The 16,049-nt window shown below is 43.5% G+C and overlaps 1 protein-coding gene across 1 annotated transcript in view; it reads right to left on the bottom strand.

The window, feature by feature from the left end:
- The window catches only part of LOC147018842 (kinesin-like protein KIF1B), an 87,445-nt gene that overhangs the window by 59,078 nt on the left and 12,318 nt on the right, over positions 1-16,049 (bottom strand). The window contains exons 6-9 of the mRNA XM_085898901.1: positions 14,120-14,205; positions 5,583-5,709; positions 4,920-5,085; positions 4,214-4,304 (exon numbers count right to left, since the gene is read on the bottom strand). Coding sequence (XP_085755027.1) covers positions 4,214-4,304; positions 4,920-5,085; positions 5,583-5,709; positions 14,120-14,205 — 470 coding nt within the window. The remainder of the gene's footprint in view (positions 1-4,213; positions 4,305-4,919; positions 5,086-5,582; positions 5,710-14,119; positions 14,206-16,049) is intronic.

Below are 16,049 nucleotides of genomic sequence, written 5' to 3'. Positions count from 1 at the left end.
CTCTCCGACATCCTCCCTAAAATCCAGTCCATACAAGTGCTGAAAAGTGTGGGGGCCAGTACACACCCCTGACGAACTCCAGTAACAACTGGAAATAAGTCAGATATGGTAACACCACACTTCACAGCACTCTCAGTACCTAAGTCGAGTTCAGACATCAGATCGATCAGTTTTGGTGGCACCCCACGAAGACCAAGAATCCTCCAGAGGACAACCCGATTCACTGAATCGAACGCTTTACAGAGATCAACATGGGCTGCAAGCAGCCCCTGCCGAAACTCTCATCTGCGTTTGGTGAGGACACGAAGAGCAAGGATACGGTCAATCGTTGACCTCTTTGGTGTGAAGCCTGACTGCTCTGGACACTGGTGCTCAAGCAGATGGTGGCGAACCCTGTCAATAATTATCCGAGCAAAGACCTTGCCCGGCACTGAGAGCAGCGTCACCCCTTGGTAGTTGTTGCAGTCTTGGCGATCACCCTTCCCTTTCCAGAGAGGGACAACAAGGCCCCTCTTCCAGTCAGTTGGGATGATGGCTGTGTTCCAGGCAGAGCACAAAACTGCATGCAACGACACGAGTGCAGCATTTCCACCAGCCTTGAGAAGTTCAGCATGGATGCCACAGATCCCTGGAGCTTTGCCCCATTTCAACTGGTTCACTGCAGCCCGTGTTTCCACAAGTGAAGGTGGACCACAGTTGATTCGAGGGTCAGCAACAGGGATTGTAACACCATTGACATCCAACTCGACAGCTGGGGGATCAGCCTGGTACAACCGCTCAAAGTAACCGGCCCAGCGGGCCTTCACTTCAGACTCCTCTGTCAAGAGCCTACCACTCTCTGCTCTAACTGCAGTACTCCGGGGGATGGGCTTGGATGAACGCAATGAGCGAATTCCCCTGTAAGCGGGACGAGAATCACCTGTCCACAGGTGATGCTCTACCCCCTCACAGATTCCTCGCACATAGGCCTCCTTGTCCACCCTCAGTGCACATACAGTTTTACGCCTCAGCTCCCTGAACAGCTCAGCTCTGCCATTCAGCCTGGCCCTTGACTCTGGTCAATGGTATCCAGTGTCCCTTGAGAGACAAAATTCTTCTTTGCCCTGCGGTGAGTTCCAAGACATCCACCGGCAACATCAAGGACGGTGGTCTTGAAGGCACTCCACAACTCTTCAGGACCCCCCAAAGCACCCAGACCCCCCAAGTGTCCACTCAGCTTGTTCGCAAACTCCTCAGCTACTCTCTCATCCCTGAGCTTGCCAACATCCAGCCTAGGCTGGGATGGTACCATTCTCCAGGATTTAAGGTGCAGCTTTAGAGTTGCTACAACAAGCCTGTGGTCAGTATTGAGGAACTGAGCACTCCTGTAGACCCTGCAGTTCTGGATCATCCTCCAACGACCATCAATGAGGACATGGTCAATCTCCTTTGCCACACCGCCAACGTTGGAATACCAAGTCCAGCGATGAGCTTGTGGGCGCTGAAACCATGAACCAGCCACCCTAAGTCCATGACTTCTTGCAAAGTCAAGGAACTTCGTGCTATTCTGGTTCATAGTTCCTGACCCATGGGGACCAACACACACCTCATAACCATCCCTATCAGTTCCAGTCGATGCATTGAAATCCCCCAAGACTAGAAGTGTATCTCGTCTGGGGCGCTGATCAACCACAGACTCAAGCGTGGCGTAGAATGCATCCTTCACGGAGAGATGACTCACCTCAGTCGGAGCATAAACAGAGACCAGGGAAATGACACTGAAGGAGTGACGAATCCTTAATGTCATACTACGCTCGTTGACCAGTGTTACCTCAATTATCATTGGGGTCAGCTTATTGGACACAGCTACAGCAACTCCTTGGGTATGGTAACCATCAGGTGTAACCACCCACCATTATCTCTCCGCAATCCGGTCTCCGAACCTCAGAGAGAGCTGCAATCCCGATGTCCAACACTTGAGCTCAGATGATAACAGAGACAGGTGATCATCCTCTCTTAGGGATAGGACATTCCAGGCACCCACCCGAAGGGACCGCCTCAGGTTAACCCAAGGAGACCGCTGTCTGGTGGACGACATCTCAGTTCCACTCCGACACACTCTCCCGCAATCTGACCCAGGGATGTTACCCCGTGGTTTCCCTCCTATCATCAAAGATTGGGGGTCCCGAAGGCTTTGCCCCAATCCCGTCATCCGGTGAGCTGCCCTGCGAAGGGAAGCTGCACAGGAGGTACTCCTACGGAGTGGGTTTTCAGATTTTTTTGCGTTTTTGTGTTTTGCGGAATCAAGGGTTTTACGGTGGCTGGAGTGCAAATCCTGCCACCAATCTCCTAATAAAAAAGTAACCCAACTGCAGGAGGACATCTGCAGACACAGTTGGGCACTAGATATGGCACTAGATATGGATGACTAGTAGGGCACTAGATGGCACTAGATACTGTGCAGTGGTTGAGAACAAAGTTTGACTTCTTTAGGAATGTTCATATATATATATATATATATATATATATATATATATATATATATATATATATATATATATATATATATATATATATATATATATATATATATATATATATATATATATATATATATATATATATATATATATATATATATATATATATATATATACCGGGCGTAGTGGCGTGCGCCTGTAATCCGGCTACTCGGAGGCTTGGGTTGGAGGATCGCTTGAGGACGGGGGCTCTGCACTGGGCAGGGTGTAGAGCAGCCCGGAATCATGGCGACACCCAAATCCTGATCCCTGTGTCGTAAGAGGCGATCAGGGTTGCGTCAGGAAGGGCATCCGGCGTAAAACCTGTGCCAAATCAGTCTGCGGATCATAACGGATGATCCGCTGTGGCGACCCCTAACGGGAGCAGCCGAAAGATGAACAACAACAACATATATATATATATATATATATATATATATATATATATATATATATATATATATATATATATATATATATATATATATATGTGATCATTCCTAATGAAGTCAAACTTTGTTCTCAACCACTGTACAGTGGGCCACATAAGTAAGAAATCCAACAGTACTCCAAGTCACATCATTACTTCCTCCCTCCTATGCAAACTTTTCATATATCAGGCCATTATTTTGGAACATCCAGACAATTGCAGTAAAAGCATTCCAGATATTGCAATCCCAGCTGTCACAATTAATAATTATATTTTTGCAACAACTTGAAAGAATTTAAGCAATTAATACGAGACAGTATTATGCAGAGGTAGTGCATTTACTCTTGGGCGATCTAGACTGGGTTTGAATCCCTACCGGACTATATACTGTCAGATTGGAGCTTACCACACAAGGCATTGCATTACAAAATCCGCCATCCTTTGGATAGACATGAAACTCGGTGTCCCCTCTTCTCGCATCAGCTTGTGGATGTAATAATCCCTTTGTGTCTTTCGTGAAGAGTTGGCGAGTTATCGCCGCACGCTGAATAAATATAAAAATCACTGCTCAAACCACCTTCAGACAAGCACACCATGACAGAGTAGCGATGTCTCCAGAATACTTTGGGAGCATTTCATGACTGGTGAATACCCCAATACTTTTTTCAAGAGTATGGGCCTCCAGCAGACCAGTGTGTCGTTGGCTGATATCTCCATATGTGGGTTTCAGAAGGTGTAACAGAGACCTCCCAAGTCTGAAATATCCACCTCCGTGTGTGTGTGTGTGTGTGTGTGTGTGTGTGTGTGTACGTACATGCACATGCAATGACAAAATGTGTAGTCATGAAAAAGGAGGGAGAGGCGGGAAGAGATAGTGTTGTGTTCCTATGTTTTCAGGAATGTGGAGAAGGCATGAGCTTTATGGGCAGAGTGGGCTCCTTCTGTGTCTGGGTTTCCTTGTGCATTATTTTGTGTATAAAATAAAGAATTGTATGAAGATCACTTCAAGGAACTTCCTTGAATCAAAACCCGTGCTGATGACTCTCACTCATGACTCTTCTGTTAAACCAGAGGCATCGCTTGCTTCCAAAAATATTTGGTGGCGACGTCCTTGTGCTCAACTATAAAATGTGCTTTACGTAACCACCTCACAGAACAAGCATTTCAACATTTGTATGCAAAAGTTTCAGTTTAGTTACTCTTCAATAATTCAAATCTACTTTGGCTTAATAAAGGCCGCAAAACGCCACTCCTTCAACGTTATGAAAAGAAGAGCCAAACATACATTCTGCACATGGTAGAAGGGCAGTGCTGTCCCACGTCCTGAGTTCTTGAGTGGTTCAGTGGAAAAAGCTTCATCATGACAGTGCAGGAAGCTGAAGGATAGAATCGTTAAACAACGGTAATTTCCAACAAGTAGTGTACAATGTACTGAACAGGAAACTTTTAGACTGTTTCTATTTTAAATTAAATAAACATAGTGTAATATATTATATTGACTTATAAACGTAAATGGTATCATAAACTGCACAGGGGTACACCAGTTAAAATTCTTCTTCTTCCTCTCAAGTTTTCTCTTTCTGCACATGAGTTCGACTTAACATACATTTCATTGTTTTAACTTACAAAAAAAAAAGATTATTTAAATTAGAATCCTCCCTAACTTCTTTCTTATGCATCACAAGGCTGCGAGTAGCATCACTGGCTGTGAGTGTGGCTGTGCCGCAGATGCCAATGCCCTCTATATTTCGGGCAGGAATTTGGAATTTGTTTAGGATGCCAGCAATAGCTCGCCTACTCTTCACGAAGGACACCAAGGGATCCTTAAATGCCCACCAACTAATGCCGACAGACGGGACTCCCAATTTCACATCTATTCCAATGACGGCACACACATTGATGCCTCGCGTTTCCTGTGAGACACCAGGATGATCGTTTATAGCTGGGCCAACATTCAAACTGAATAAGTAGAAAAAAGTTCAATGACTCACTTGAACTGGCAGAAGATATCAGTGTATTCTGTGGGAATTCCTGAAGCTTGTAGGACCGTCACACGAAATGTGAAGATACTTCCCAAAGAAAGCTGCTCTCCAATTTTCACAACTTCCAATGGTATGCTTTGCTCTGTATCTTCAGGTAAACTCTCCTCTTCTGACTCTGCATGCAAAGTCACGGAAAGTTTTCGTCGGTGGGACCTTAAAGTAAAGAATAACTGTTCTCTCAAACTAATTTATACCCACGTAGCTGTCCCAGTTGTCTCTACTACTGCCCTTTTCCTTGGAATTAAAAACTTGTACAGATACCAAACTTCCCAATCATGTGACTTCAGGCTGTTTAAGATGTACCAGTGCAAAGCTAGCTGAAACGTGCCACTCATGAATTGATGCAATTTGATGTTTAAGAATGCAATTTTGTTGTTTAAAAATTGCAATTATTCCTTGTGTGAGATCACCTTTTCATTGTGTGGATGATAGGACGTCTAGACGGGTAAACTTGTCACGGGACAAACACAGCGTTACAATATTTTCAAACAGACATATTACACGTATTGTCCACAACGACTTCAGAAGTTAGCTTCAACACACAGTCTTCAAGCAGTCACCCAAAATGAGCCTGTACAGTCCAACTAAAAAGCATTGCCAAAAAACTCTTACCAAAATTATTATTGCTGTCATCAGATAATGAATCCATATCTGCTGACTCGCCTTGGCCCTCAACAATGCGAAGCTCTTCCTTTGACAGGACTGGTTCCATGTCGCTGGGTTCTGGAGATTCTTGCCTCTGTCAAACAAATTCCATTTATTAATTAAACCTCACTTTAGCATGTTGGCAAATGGTTTGTGGATCTTTTATCGGCAAGTGCAAAGACCGAACATTATTTAAACCATGTAGCAGCACCTTCATGGTTTCGACACTGACAAGTGGTGCATCCTATACCGATATTTTTAGGTACAGAGGGTCCCCGCGATCCGTTGTTTTACATACAAGTCCGTAACTTATTTGGAAACATTTTCATTATCCATCCAACAATTCCCCACACAAACATCCATTGGACGGAAGACCAGTTACCAGGCGTCCCACCTCACATTTCACAGTGTCATCTCACCCTGTGCATTGTTGAACTTAATGCCGCCACGTACTGTACAGTAATGTACTGTATTTTTTTAATCTTTGTGTACTTTACCACGGTAATCGTTGAACAATGAGTGGTAAACGAAGCGGTCACAAAAAGGGTGAACCTGCACGTAAGCGGCAATGCAGTAGTGTTACTCTGGATGTCAAATTAGACAAAGTGAAACAAAATAAGGATTGTGAACGACCAGCCGATATCACTCCCTATCTCGGTTTGTCGCCGATGACTGTTCATACTATTTTAAAGAACGTCGACGAGGGCTGTGCAGAGGGCATGGCGTGACACGTGGCATGCAAGACGTGCTGTTCGGGTAACGCGGCCCTTGCTGCAGGCACAGCCGAAGTGTGCGTGGTAACTGCGGGAGCTCTTTCGGGAGGTCCCGTGTAGACACTGCAGGGGGGGTCGCACCATGAGTGCATGTGCAAAGGCCAGGCCCTGGGTTCGTAGGGGAAACCACGTGGCCCAGTGGGAAGGATAATTTAGAGGGCATAGGAATGATGCAGGCAGCTTGACAGACACGATCAGAGCTTGGAGCTCTTCAAGGGGTAAGACTGCTAAAGTATCATTATAAAATAGATCAACGTTATGGTAACTGAGATAAAAAGGTAAACGTTTGGGTTTTAAAATTTGTTAAATTTACTGTACTTTTCCGATGTTTTGTGTGTTTCATACATATTTTTTGATTGCTCGGCATGTTGAGTGGTGTTGTGTAAGATGTAAACTAAGTGTTGGAAAACATCTCCCCTTAATTACACTAATTCTTATGGGGAGAAATTCCCCGCTATCCATCGTTTCGTTATAAGTCCAACTTTTTGGGAACATATCTTGGATGTATAGCGAGGACCCCCTGTATATCTTCAGGAGTAAAGGGAAAGCAACAACTCAGCCAAGGCCTAAAGCACATGGCAATCAAAACATAGTTTACATTCAGTGCACCCGACATTTGTTTCTTGAAACACATAAACAACCAAAAAAAAATAACCCACAAAAAATCATATTTCCATCGTTATATCAACCATGAGCCTTGTGGCAATTCATTTTGCAACTACACAAGAAAAGGATAACGTGGAGAAAATTTCAAATTCCAAATGAAAGGCATTGCTGTTAGGCTAAAGATGAGAGTTGGGAAAGACAACCATTTAGAACGTGATGTCAATCTCAATCCCACCTGTTTTAAAAGTCATTTCTCAGCAATGTTTGCCGAACAAGAGTTCAATATCCACTTGTTAGTGAGCCAAAATCAAATGAGATTTACCAGGCAACCTCGGCAGAATATGGCCATCAGTCAGTACAAGGTGAGGGCCCTGTATACAAATCATGGCTCATTGAGTGGCCATTGTTCATTGCCTAAAAGCCAGGCTTTTGTGCGAAATAGAATTGGCTCCATAAATAACTAGTAAGAGATGTGTGTGTGTGTGTGTGTGTGTGTGTGTGTGTGTGTGTGTGTGTGTGTGTGTGTGTGTGTGTGTGTGTGTGTGTGTGTGTGTGTGCGCGCGCACATCAATAAAACCTTTCACATACAAGCACCCTGCTGTGCCTGTCTGACTGCTTTCACATACCTCCTCTCTTTCTCCTTTCTTCTCACCTCCCTCTCCACCATCTTCCTCCTTTCTTTCACACATGCCTTTCCCCATAGATCATGCTTCATCCACTCCAAACCCTGCTAACCCTGCTGCACCATTCCCATCGCCTCCTCCTGTTGCAACTGCTCCTCCATTTCTTCTACCTCTGCTCTTGCATTCCATTTCCAACTTGCCTTCTTCTCTGGGAGAGCATTCTTCACCACTGGATCACTGGAATCCCGCACCATCATAAACTCCCGCACCCTCCCCACCTTATAATCCCTGGTTATCGATGTTAAGGCAAACCGGAGTTTTCCACACTGACCATAAAAAGCAATATTCGTCAAACAGCAAGGCACTCCTAACCACCTCCTCACAAACCCACTCACCAAAACCTCCATCCTCTCTACATACCCAATCTCAATATTATAGACCATCAATGGCCACAATACTCGTCACATTAATTCAAACTTCAAACACCATATCTTCAACTTTCCTGGCAAACCACGTTCATCAATCCTCAAACCTCAGAAACTTGTTCCTTACCTTCTCCACCATTCCCACATCATTCAACTCCACTGTATACCATCTTCCCAAGCTCTTTGCGGGGGCCTCCGTCAATGATGGAATCACCTCCCCTCCCAGCTCAAACCTGTGAACATGGTTTGCCACCCCTCCTCTCACCCAAACACTTCAAATTTCTTGCCTTAAAGCCCATCCTTGCCCATCGCATCAACCTTTCCAACTGCTCCAGTACCTTTACTGCTCCATCAGCTGACTGTTGGACAACTGTCAGCTCATCCATGAATGCAAACATCGCTGGCAAGCTCTGACCAGGGGATAGCTCCACTTGTTTCCCATGTCCACTTACAGCACGTATCAGCAAGTCCAAAACCAGCACAAACAAAATAAGGGAGATGACACATCCCATCGGAATCCCCACTTCCAATTTCTGCCACTCTGTTGTGTAAGACTGTGCCGCAAACCGCATCCAAAATTGATCATAATATGCCATCAGAACATTCCTAAATCTCCATGGCACCCAAAAGAAATCCATGGCATATCTGATCAAGGCATGTGGTACTGACCCATATGCATTCTCCAAGTCCAGCCATACCACTGCAACATCCTTCCTTTGCCTCTTTGTCTCCTGTAATACTTGCCAGACCATTGCAGAGTGTTCAATACTTCCTGGTGAACCTGGTATTCCTGCCTTTTGTACAAAACCATCCACAAAACCATTCTCTCTGATGAAGCCTGAGAGCCATGCAGCAAAGACACCCATCAATATCTTCCCATCTACATTGAACAATGATATTGGACTAAACTGCTCAAGTGTCAATGCATCCTCCTGCTTCGAAATTTAAACTCCTTCCACCCTACTCCATTGACTGGGCACCACTCCTTGCCTCCGCACCACTTTCAGAACCTTTCACAGATACTGCCTGATGCCTCCACAATGCTTAAACACCTTATATGGTACTCCACTTGGCCTGGAAGCCGATGCCGCCCATGCCTTTCTCACAACTGCTTTAACCTCAGACATCTTCGGCTCCGATAAATCAAACGGAACACCTGGCTGCATTGTTCTCACAAAACCTTCCATACCCTCCATCACTTCATCCCTCCTTGTATCTGTGAACGTAACACACAGGTGACCTTCCAAGGTACCTTCAGTGCACCGGATCGAGACTGCTCCAACAGATCCTTCATAAATCGAAAGGGATTCTCAAAGAACTTCAGCCTCTTCCTCTGTCTCTCCTTCCTTCGCCTCTTCATCCTTTCCCCCCTCTTCAACTTCACCAACCCCGCTCTCGCCTGCTTCGTCAGCAAGTCACATCTATTTCTCTCGCCTTCCAATGCCTTCTTCCATATTCTGTTCAAGCTCCTCAAACCCGTTTTCAGCTCATGGATCACACTCTTACCTTCTGCTCAACCGTGCCGACTTCTCACCACTCATGACACACTCCAAACATGACACATGCATACTCAAACACAATCTCATTCATCTTCTTCAATCCCAATCATATGTACATATGTACATATATATATATATATATATATATATATATATATATATATATATATATATATATATATATATAAATATATTTTCATATGTACACATTTTCTACCCTTCCTTTCAAACTCTGAAGCACCCCACACACCACTCCATCCATTCTCTCCCATACTTCCCTTTATCCAATACTTGGCCATTTCACTCTCCTCCTCACATCCTTTTCCTGCTGAGGTACAACCCCAGGAACTACAACACTGTGGTTTGCTACCTGGCTGTTTCTCCCGGTCATCTTATGTGCCCCCTATTTGAAGGCACTGCATTGTTGTACCACCTCCTCATATACCTTTCGCACACAGCCCATCCGACTCTGATGAATCCTCAACCCTCCAGTTGACTGAAACTCTCACACACACACACACACACACACACACACACACACACACACACACACACACACACACACACACACACACACACACACACACACACCTTTCAAGACTCTTACATTCCTCTTCACTCACAACACCACCCTATTCTCATCCACAACCCATCTGACTGATGAATATGCAACCCTCCTCAAATGCATCTTTATTTTTTTTTTCTTTTTTTTGTATACCTTGGTCGAGGCTCGTATGAGAGCTAACACACAACTCACAGCAAGGAGGCATGAGACAAGAGGGGCGGGAGTGGAAGGGACAAAACAGTGGGGAACAGACACATTAGGTGAACTGTGGAAGGGAGAGGGATGGGGATGGGACGGGGAACATGGCGAAGAGAAGATGGACATTTCAGGGACTTTCAGGAAGGAAAGCAGGAGAAATGAAGGAAGTGGGCTTGGGTGGATTATCAGGGGTAGAAAAGATCGAGGATTTGGATGGGGGAAGATAAGAGGTGGTGGTGAACAGCTGTTTTGAAAGCCTGGAGGGAAGAATGGGAAAGAATAGAGTGAGGAAGTTTATTCCAAAGGCAGGAAAAAAGAGGAATGAAAGAGTGAAGATGAGCAGTGATCCGTGATTTTGGTAGTTTTACCAGAAGGGGGTTGTTGGCGGACCTTGAGCGCCCTGTGGAAATGTGGTGGGGACAAATCGCAGAGAGAGCAGGGGGGCAAGGCTGGAGAGGAGTCGGTAGAAGACAGAAAGACCACCGACCAACCTGCGGTGATTGAGTGAGAGGCCCAAAGACTCAGCTTCATTGCGGGAGATGCCGATGATCTTAAATGCCCTGGTTTCGACAGCATGAAGCCGAGAAAGGTGGGAGGCAGGAGCACCAGCCCAGAGGGGAGAGCAGTACTCAATCAGGCTACGGACAAAAGCTTTGTAAGTGGTCAGGAGCTCAAGAGGGCCGAGGAAGGACTTAGCACGACGGAGGATTCCCAGTCGGCGACTGGCTTTTGAGGCGAGGTTGGAAATGTGACTTTCCCAGGAAAGGTCATGGCAGATAGTGAGACCTAGAAGCTTGAAAGAAAAGACTTCTTCCAGAGGATTGTTGAGAAAGTGGATGGGGGGGAAGTGGATTGTTGAGAAAGTGGATCTCCACATCCACACTTCCCTCAAATCTGACATACCTCCTCATGCAAACCATCACACCATTGACCAACCTCTCCTACACAATTGTCAAAATTGACCAACTCAGGTTCATACTGACACCCTTACCAGACTTGCATCCACAATCCATACTCACTTGTCAAAATCAGTGTGGGGGTGTTTATCCGTTTTATCCATCCATTTAGGCCGATCTTCCATCCCATCTCTCGGAGGGCCCCTTGTGTTGTTGTCTCTTTTTTACAAACACTGTAACTTATGGGTACCACACAATCCATACCATGCAGCTTGCAAGGCCATCTGCTCCCAATGCTGTCTCTCCAGCATATACATACATATTATGTATATGTATATATTACTGGCCTATATACACGGCATGGCCAAAAGTATGCGGACACCCCTTCTAATAAGTAGATTTGGCTATTTAAGCCACACCAATTGCTGACAGGTGTATAAAATCAAGCACACAGTCATGCAATTTAACAGAGAAACATTGGCAGGAGAATGGGCCATACTAAAGAGCTCAGTGACTTTCAACGTGGCACCGTCATAGGATGCCACCTTTTCAACAAGTCAATTCATCAAATTTCTACCCTGTTAGAGCTGCACTGGTCAACTGTAAGTGCTGTTATTGTGAAATGGAAACATCTATGAGCAGCAACAGCTCAGCCGTGAAGTGGTAGGCCACACAAGCTCACAGAACGGGACCACCGAGTGTGGAAGCGCGGAAAAATCATCTGTCGTCGGTTGCAACACTCACTAGCGAGTTCCAAACTGACTCTGGAAGCAACGTCAGCACAAGCACTGTTTGTCGAGAGCTTCCTGAAATGGATTTCCATGGCCGAGCAGCCGCACGCAAGCCTAAAATCACCATGCGCAATGCCTAGCGTTGGCTGGAGTGGTGTAAAGCTCACCGCCATTGGACTCTGGAGCAGTGGAAACGCGTTCTCTGGAGTGATGAATCATGCTTCACCATCTGGCAGTCCGACGGATGAATCTGTGTTTGGTCGATGCCGTGAGAACGCTACCTGCCTGAATGCATAGTGCAAACTGTAAAGTTTAGTGGAGGAGAAATGATGGTCTGGGGCTGTTTTCATGGTTCGGCCTCAGCCCCTTAGTTCCAGTTAAGGGAAATATTAACACCACAGCAAACAATGACATTCCAGATGATTCTCTGCTTCCAACTTTGTGGCAACAGCTTGGGGAAGGTCCTTTCCTGTTTCAGCATGACAATGCCCCCGTGCACAAAGCAAGGTCCATACAGAAATGGTTTGTCGAGATCAGTGTGGAAGAACTTGATTGGCCTGCACAGAGCCCTGACCTCAACCCCATCGAACACCTTTGGGATGAATTGGAACGCCGACTACAAGCCAGACCTAATTGACCAACATCAGTGTCCGACCTCACTAATGCTCTTGTGGCTGAATGGAAGCAAATCCCCACAGCAATGTTCCAACATCTCGTGGAAAGCCTTCACAGAAGAGTGGAGGCTGTTATAGCAGCAAAGGGGGGGGGGGACTCAACTCCATATTAATGCCCATGATTTTGGAATGAGATGTTGGATGAGCAGGTGTCCACATATTTTTGGCCATGTAGTGTATGTAAATATAGTGTTACTTAAAAAAAACAAACTCATAATGACCCTTGTGGAAGATGCAAAGTTCATACAATTACTAACAACAGGGCAGGAAATCCACCACGTTGTATGCTTTTTATGTCCCTTTTAATCCCGCTGGGGTTTCACACATGGAAAATATTATGAGCTTCTCTCTAAATGGAGCTGTTATGTTTAAGTAAAGAAGTATATACCGATCACATTTAACATTCACCAACACAGTCTTAAATTGTTACGGTCTTTCTTGCTTGGTCTTCTCTGGTGAAGTGCTTCCTTGAAGTGTTGAGATTCTCATGAATCCCATCATTATATATTGGTGAAGCATTTTGTGCTCCATATACCCTTTTTGAAAACTATAGTCTCTGATGAATGTCTAATATTTTTGACATTTTAATCATAATACCAATAAAATTACTGCATTTATTTTGTTGAGCATGAATAAATTGTGGGGATGGCAGTAATAAGTTGTAGTAATCTTTCCTACATATCTAAAACCAGGTTTTCTTCCTCTTTAATTTTGCAAATGACATTTGCCAGCAAGCAGAAGAATAGATCAGTGAAAAGTGACTCACATCTAAAATTCAGAACTTTTAATTGCTTTGAGCAACATTTAGTCTGTATGATACTGTATTGCACACTGTTAAAACAAACGTCATCTCATTATTGTTTGATAGACCCAATTATTCCCTTCTTGTGGGGTTGGCTGTGGAAACGATTCCAGCCCGTCTTTCTGGAACTGGCTGGCTGGGCCTGACATTCGACTGGCGCAGGAATTTGTAATTTGTTCAGGGTGCAGGCAATAATTCACCTAATCTTCGCAAAAGACTGGCGTTTTTAACATCCACCAATGCCCCAATTGCTGGTGGACAGGTCTTCCTGCTTAATGTCCTTCTGATGGAGAGCACACGCATTGATGAATCACCCTGCATACAAAATATCAGGTTGATAGCAGAAAGCTGGGTCAACATTTAAACTCAGGCGAGACAGCTTGGGGGCGAGTCCGCACACATATCTCTAAGCTACCCTGCCATCCTAAATGTCATCTCATCCAAGCTGAATTAAATAACAGTTAAAGAAAATTTTAAAATTTGTTCTTGTGTTGCAGTCAGTATTTATTATGTTTTGAACAATGATCCAAGGCTAATGTGGGAGGTTGTATGTAGATGACATGCAAGACAAGGACATTATGAAACAATAGGCAAATGAACATAGCATGTAACATTGGAAAACCTCGGATCTCAGCATCAGGAATCAAACAGGCCGACAATAAATTATGATGTAAATATGCTTCTAAAACTGACAGGAAAAGACGTGTCATACCTTTGAGAAGTAACTGTCATCAAACGAGATCTTTGCCATTCCGGATTGTCTCACTCCGGAGCCATAATCAGGAGCCTCGTCATCCGCTGCATCCAAAATCAAATCAGTACAGTAACTACAACAGATAATCTAATTTGTCTCCTCACTTGACTCACAATCATAATCTAAATAATTTTACTTTAAAATATAATTCTTGTTGAAGATATGAGTGGTCTGTGCAGTTATAGAACTGGCTTACCTTGCACTCGCTTGCATTGCTAAACCAATAATATCACAAACAAAACATTGGTGGAAGCACTCTGACAGTCATATAAAGGCAGTATGTAATGTAGACCAAGGTCATGAGATGTCTTAATGATGTTACTTGAGATGTCGCATGGTGCCAGTGACACGATATAGACTGCTGGACCGACAACACCCATTAGCCTTGAGTTGTCCCATTTTTCCACACAAATTCATCACTAACCTTTACCACTTTCCTGTAACTGTCCAAAAAAATTTCAGTTGAGACAAACAAAAGTCAGGAAAAAAAAACATTCAAAAAATTGAAAAAATCATGTACGGATGGAATTCTGAATAAAACAACCAAACAAGGAAAGAATGACAAAGTAGGAATGACACCACATGACAACACCTCAATCTTTTTATGGATTGCCATCATGATATCTTTTGACATTTTTTATCAAAAATGGCCACAGTAACAATTGTATGAAGATGTCTATGTTAGAGGTCATTATACATTTGTAGTGTGGGTTGGTGTAATTGTGTAATTTAATTGTTGTGAGCTTGAGATGGAAAATTGTCAAGATAAACACAAAAGAGAAACCGCCATTCCTATCCTCCACCCTTCTGTTCTTTTACTCAATGTTGGCATTTCCAATTTCCTCCCTCCCCAACCCTCCCGATCCTGTGCACGTGCATTAAATAGATGCCTTATAAAGAGGTCACATGATCACATCTATTTACAGAAGGAGGAATTGCTGCATAATTTGCTGGACCAATAGCAAGCATGCAGTATACGGAAAGGCAAATTTAGAATGTTCTTTTCAATAACTGGTGTGACCCCCTGTGAACCTCAATGAAATAATCAGCAGACTTTTCTGGTCCCTTTTCCTTTGTAAGCTATGCATTTTTGGCGTACCTCACAATACACACGGCTTTGCAATCCACGACAGAGACTTCACAGGAGACAGTGAGTTTTACAGGAGAGTTTCTCACTCTGTGCATGCGTACATGGTATTCAACAGGTTGTAGTATATTGTGGTTGCAATATTTCTAAATTCTGATATATGTAGATACACAGTATAAATAAATAAATAAATAAATAAAAATATATATATATATATATACACAGTATAATATACAGTATGTATAAAGATGAAAAACAAAGACCCACTGACATCTCTCACCTGTGAATACAGGGAATAACAAATTTAGCTCTCACACAATCAATTAAACCCAGGTGATTATGAAAATTATGAAAATTAAAACAAATTATGAAAATAAAATTATGAAAATAAATCGACTCCTCCCATGCTTTTCCAGCAGAAGAAGCTGCATAAAGCAACCATGAAAGATTACCCAAGGTCAGCCCTTTTGTGGTTTCAAACTCTTCCCAGAGTAACTCCACAGCTGTAAAGACGTTCACAAATAGAACACACGTGAGAATCCCAATGTTACACTGTCGGACCGGTTTCATCTGAGGGGCTGAGGGGGTGTGTAACATTGGGATTCTCTGGCTCATGTACATACATGTGGAAGGGAAATATATATATATATATTTATGCATATATATGTATATGCATATATATATATATATATATATATATATATATATATATATATATATATATATATATATATATATATATATATATATATATATACACATACACATATATATATATATATATATATATATATATATATA

This window comes from Eptatretus burgeri, chromosome 10 (genome assembly GCF_056783735.1).
Source record: "Eptatretus burgeri isolate ZD-2024b chromosome 10, Ebu_testis_v1, whole genome shotgun sequence".
NCBI classification, from domain to species: Eukaryota; Metazoa; Chordata; class Myxini; order Myxiniformes; family Myxinidae; genus Eptatretus; species Eptatretus burgeri.
Note: the sequence above shows the minus strand (reverse complement) of the source record. Positions and strands in the feature narration are given on the sequence as shown.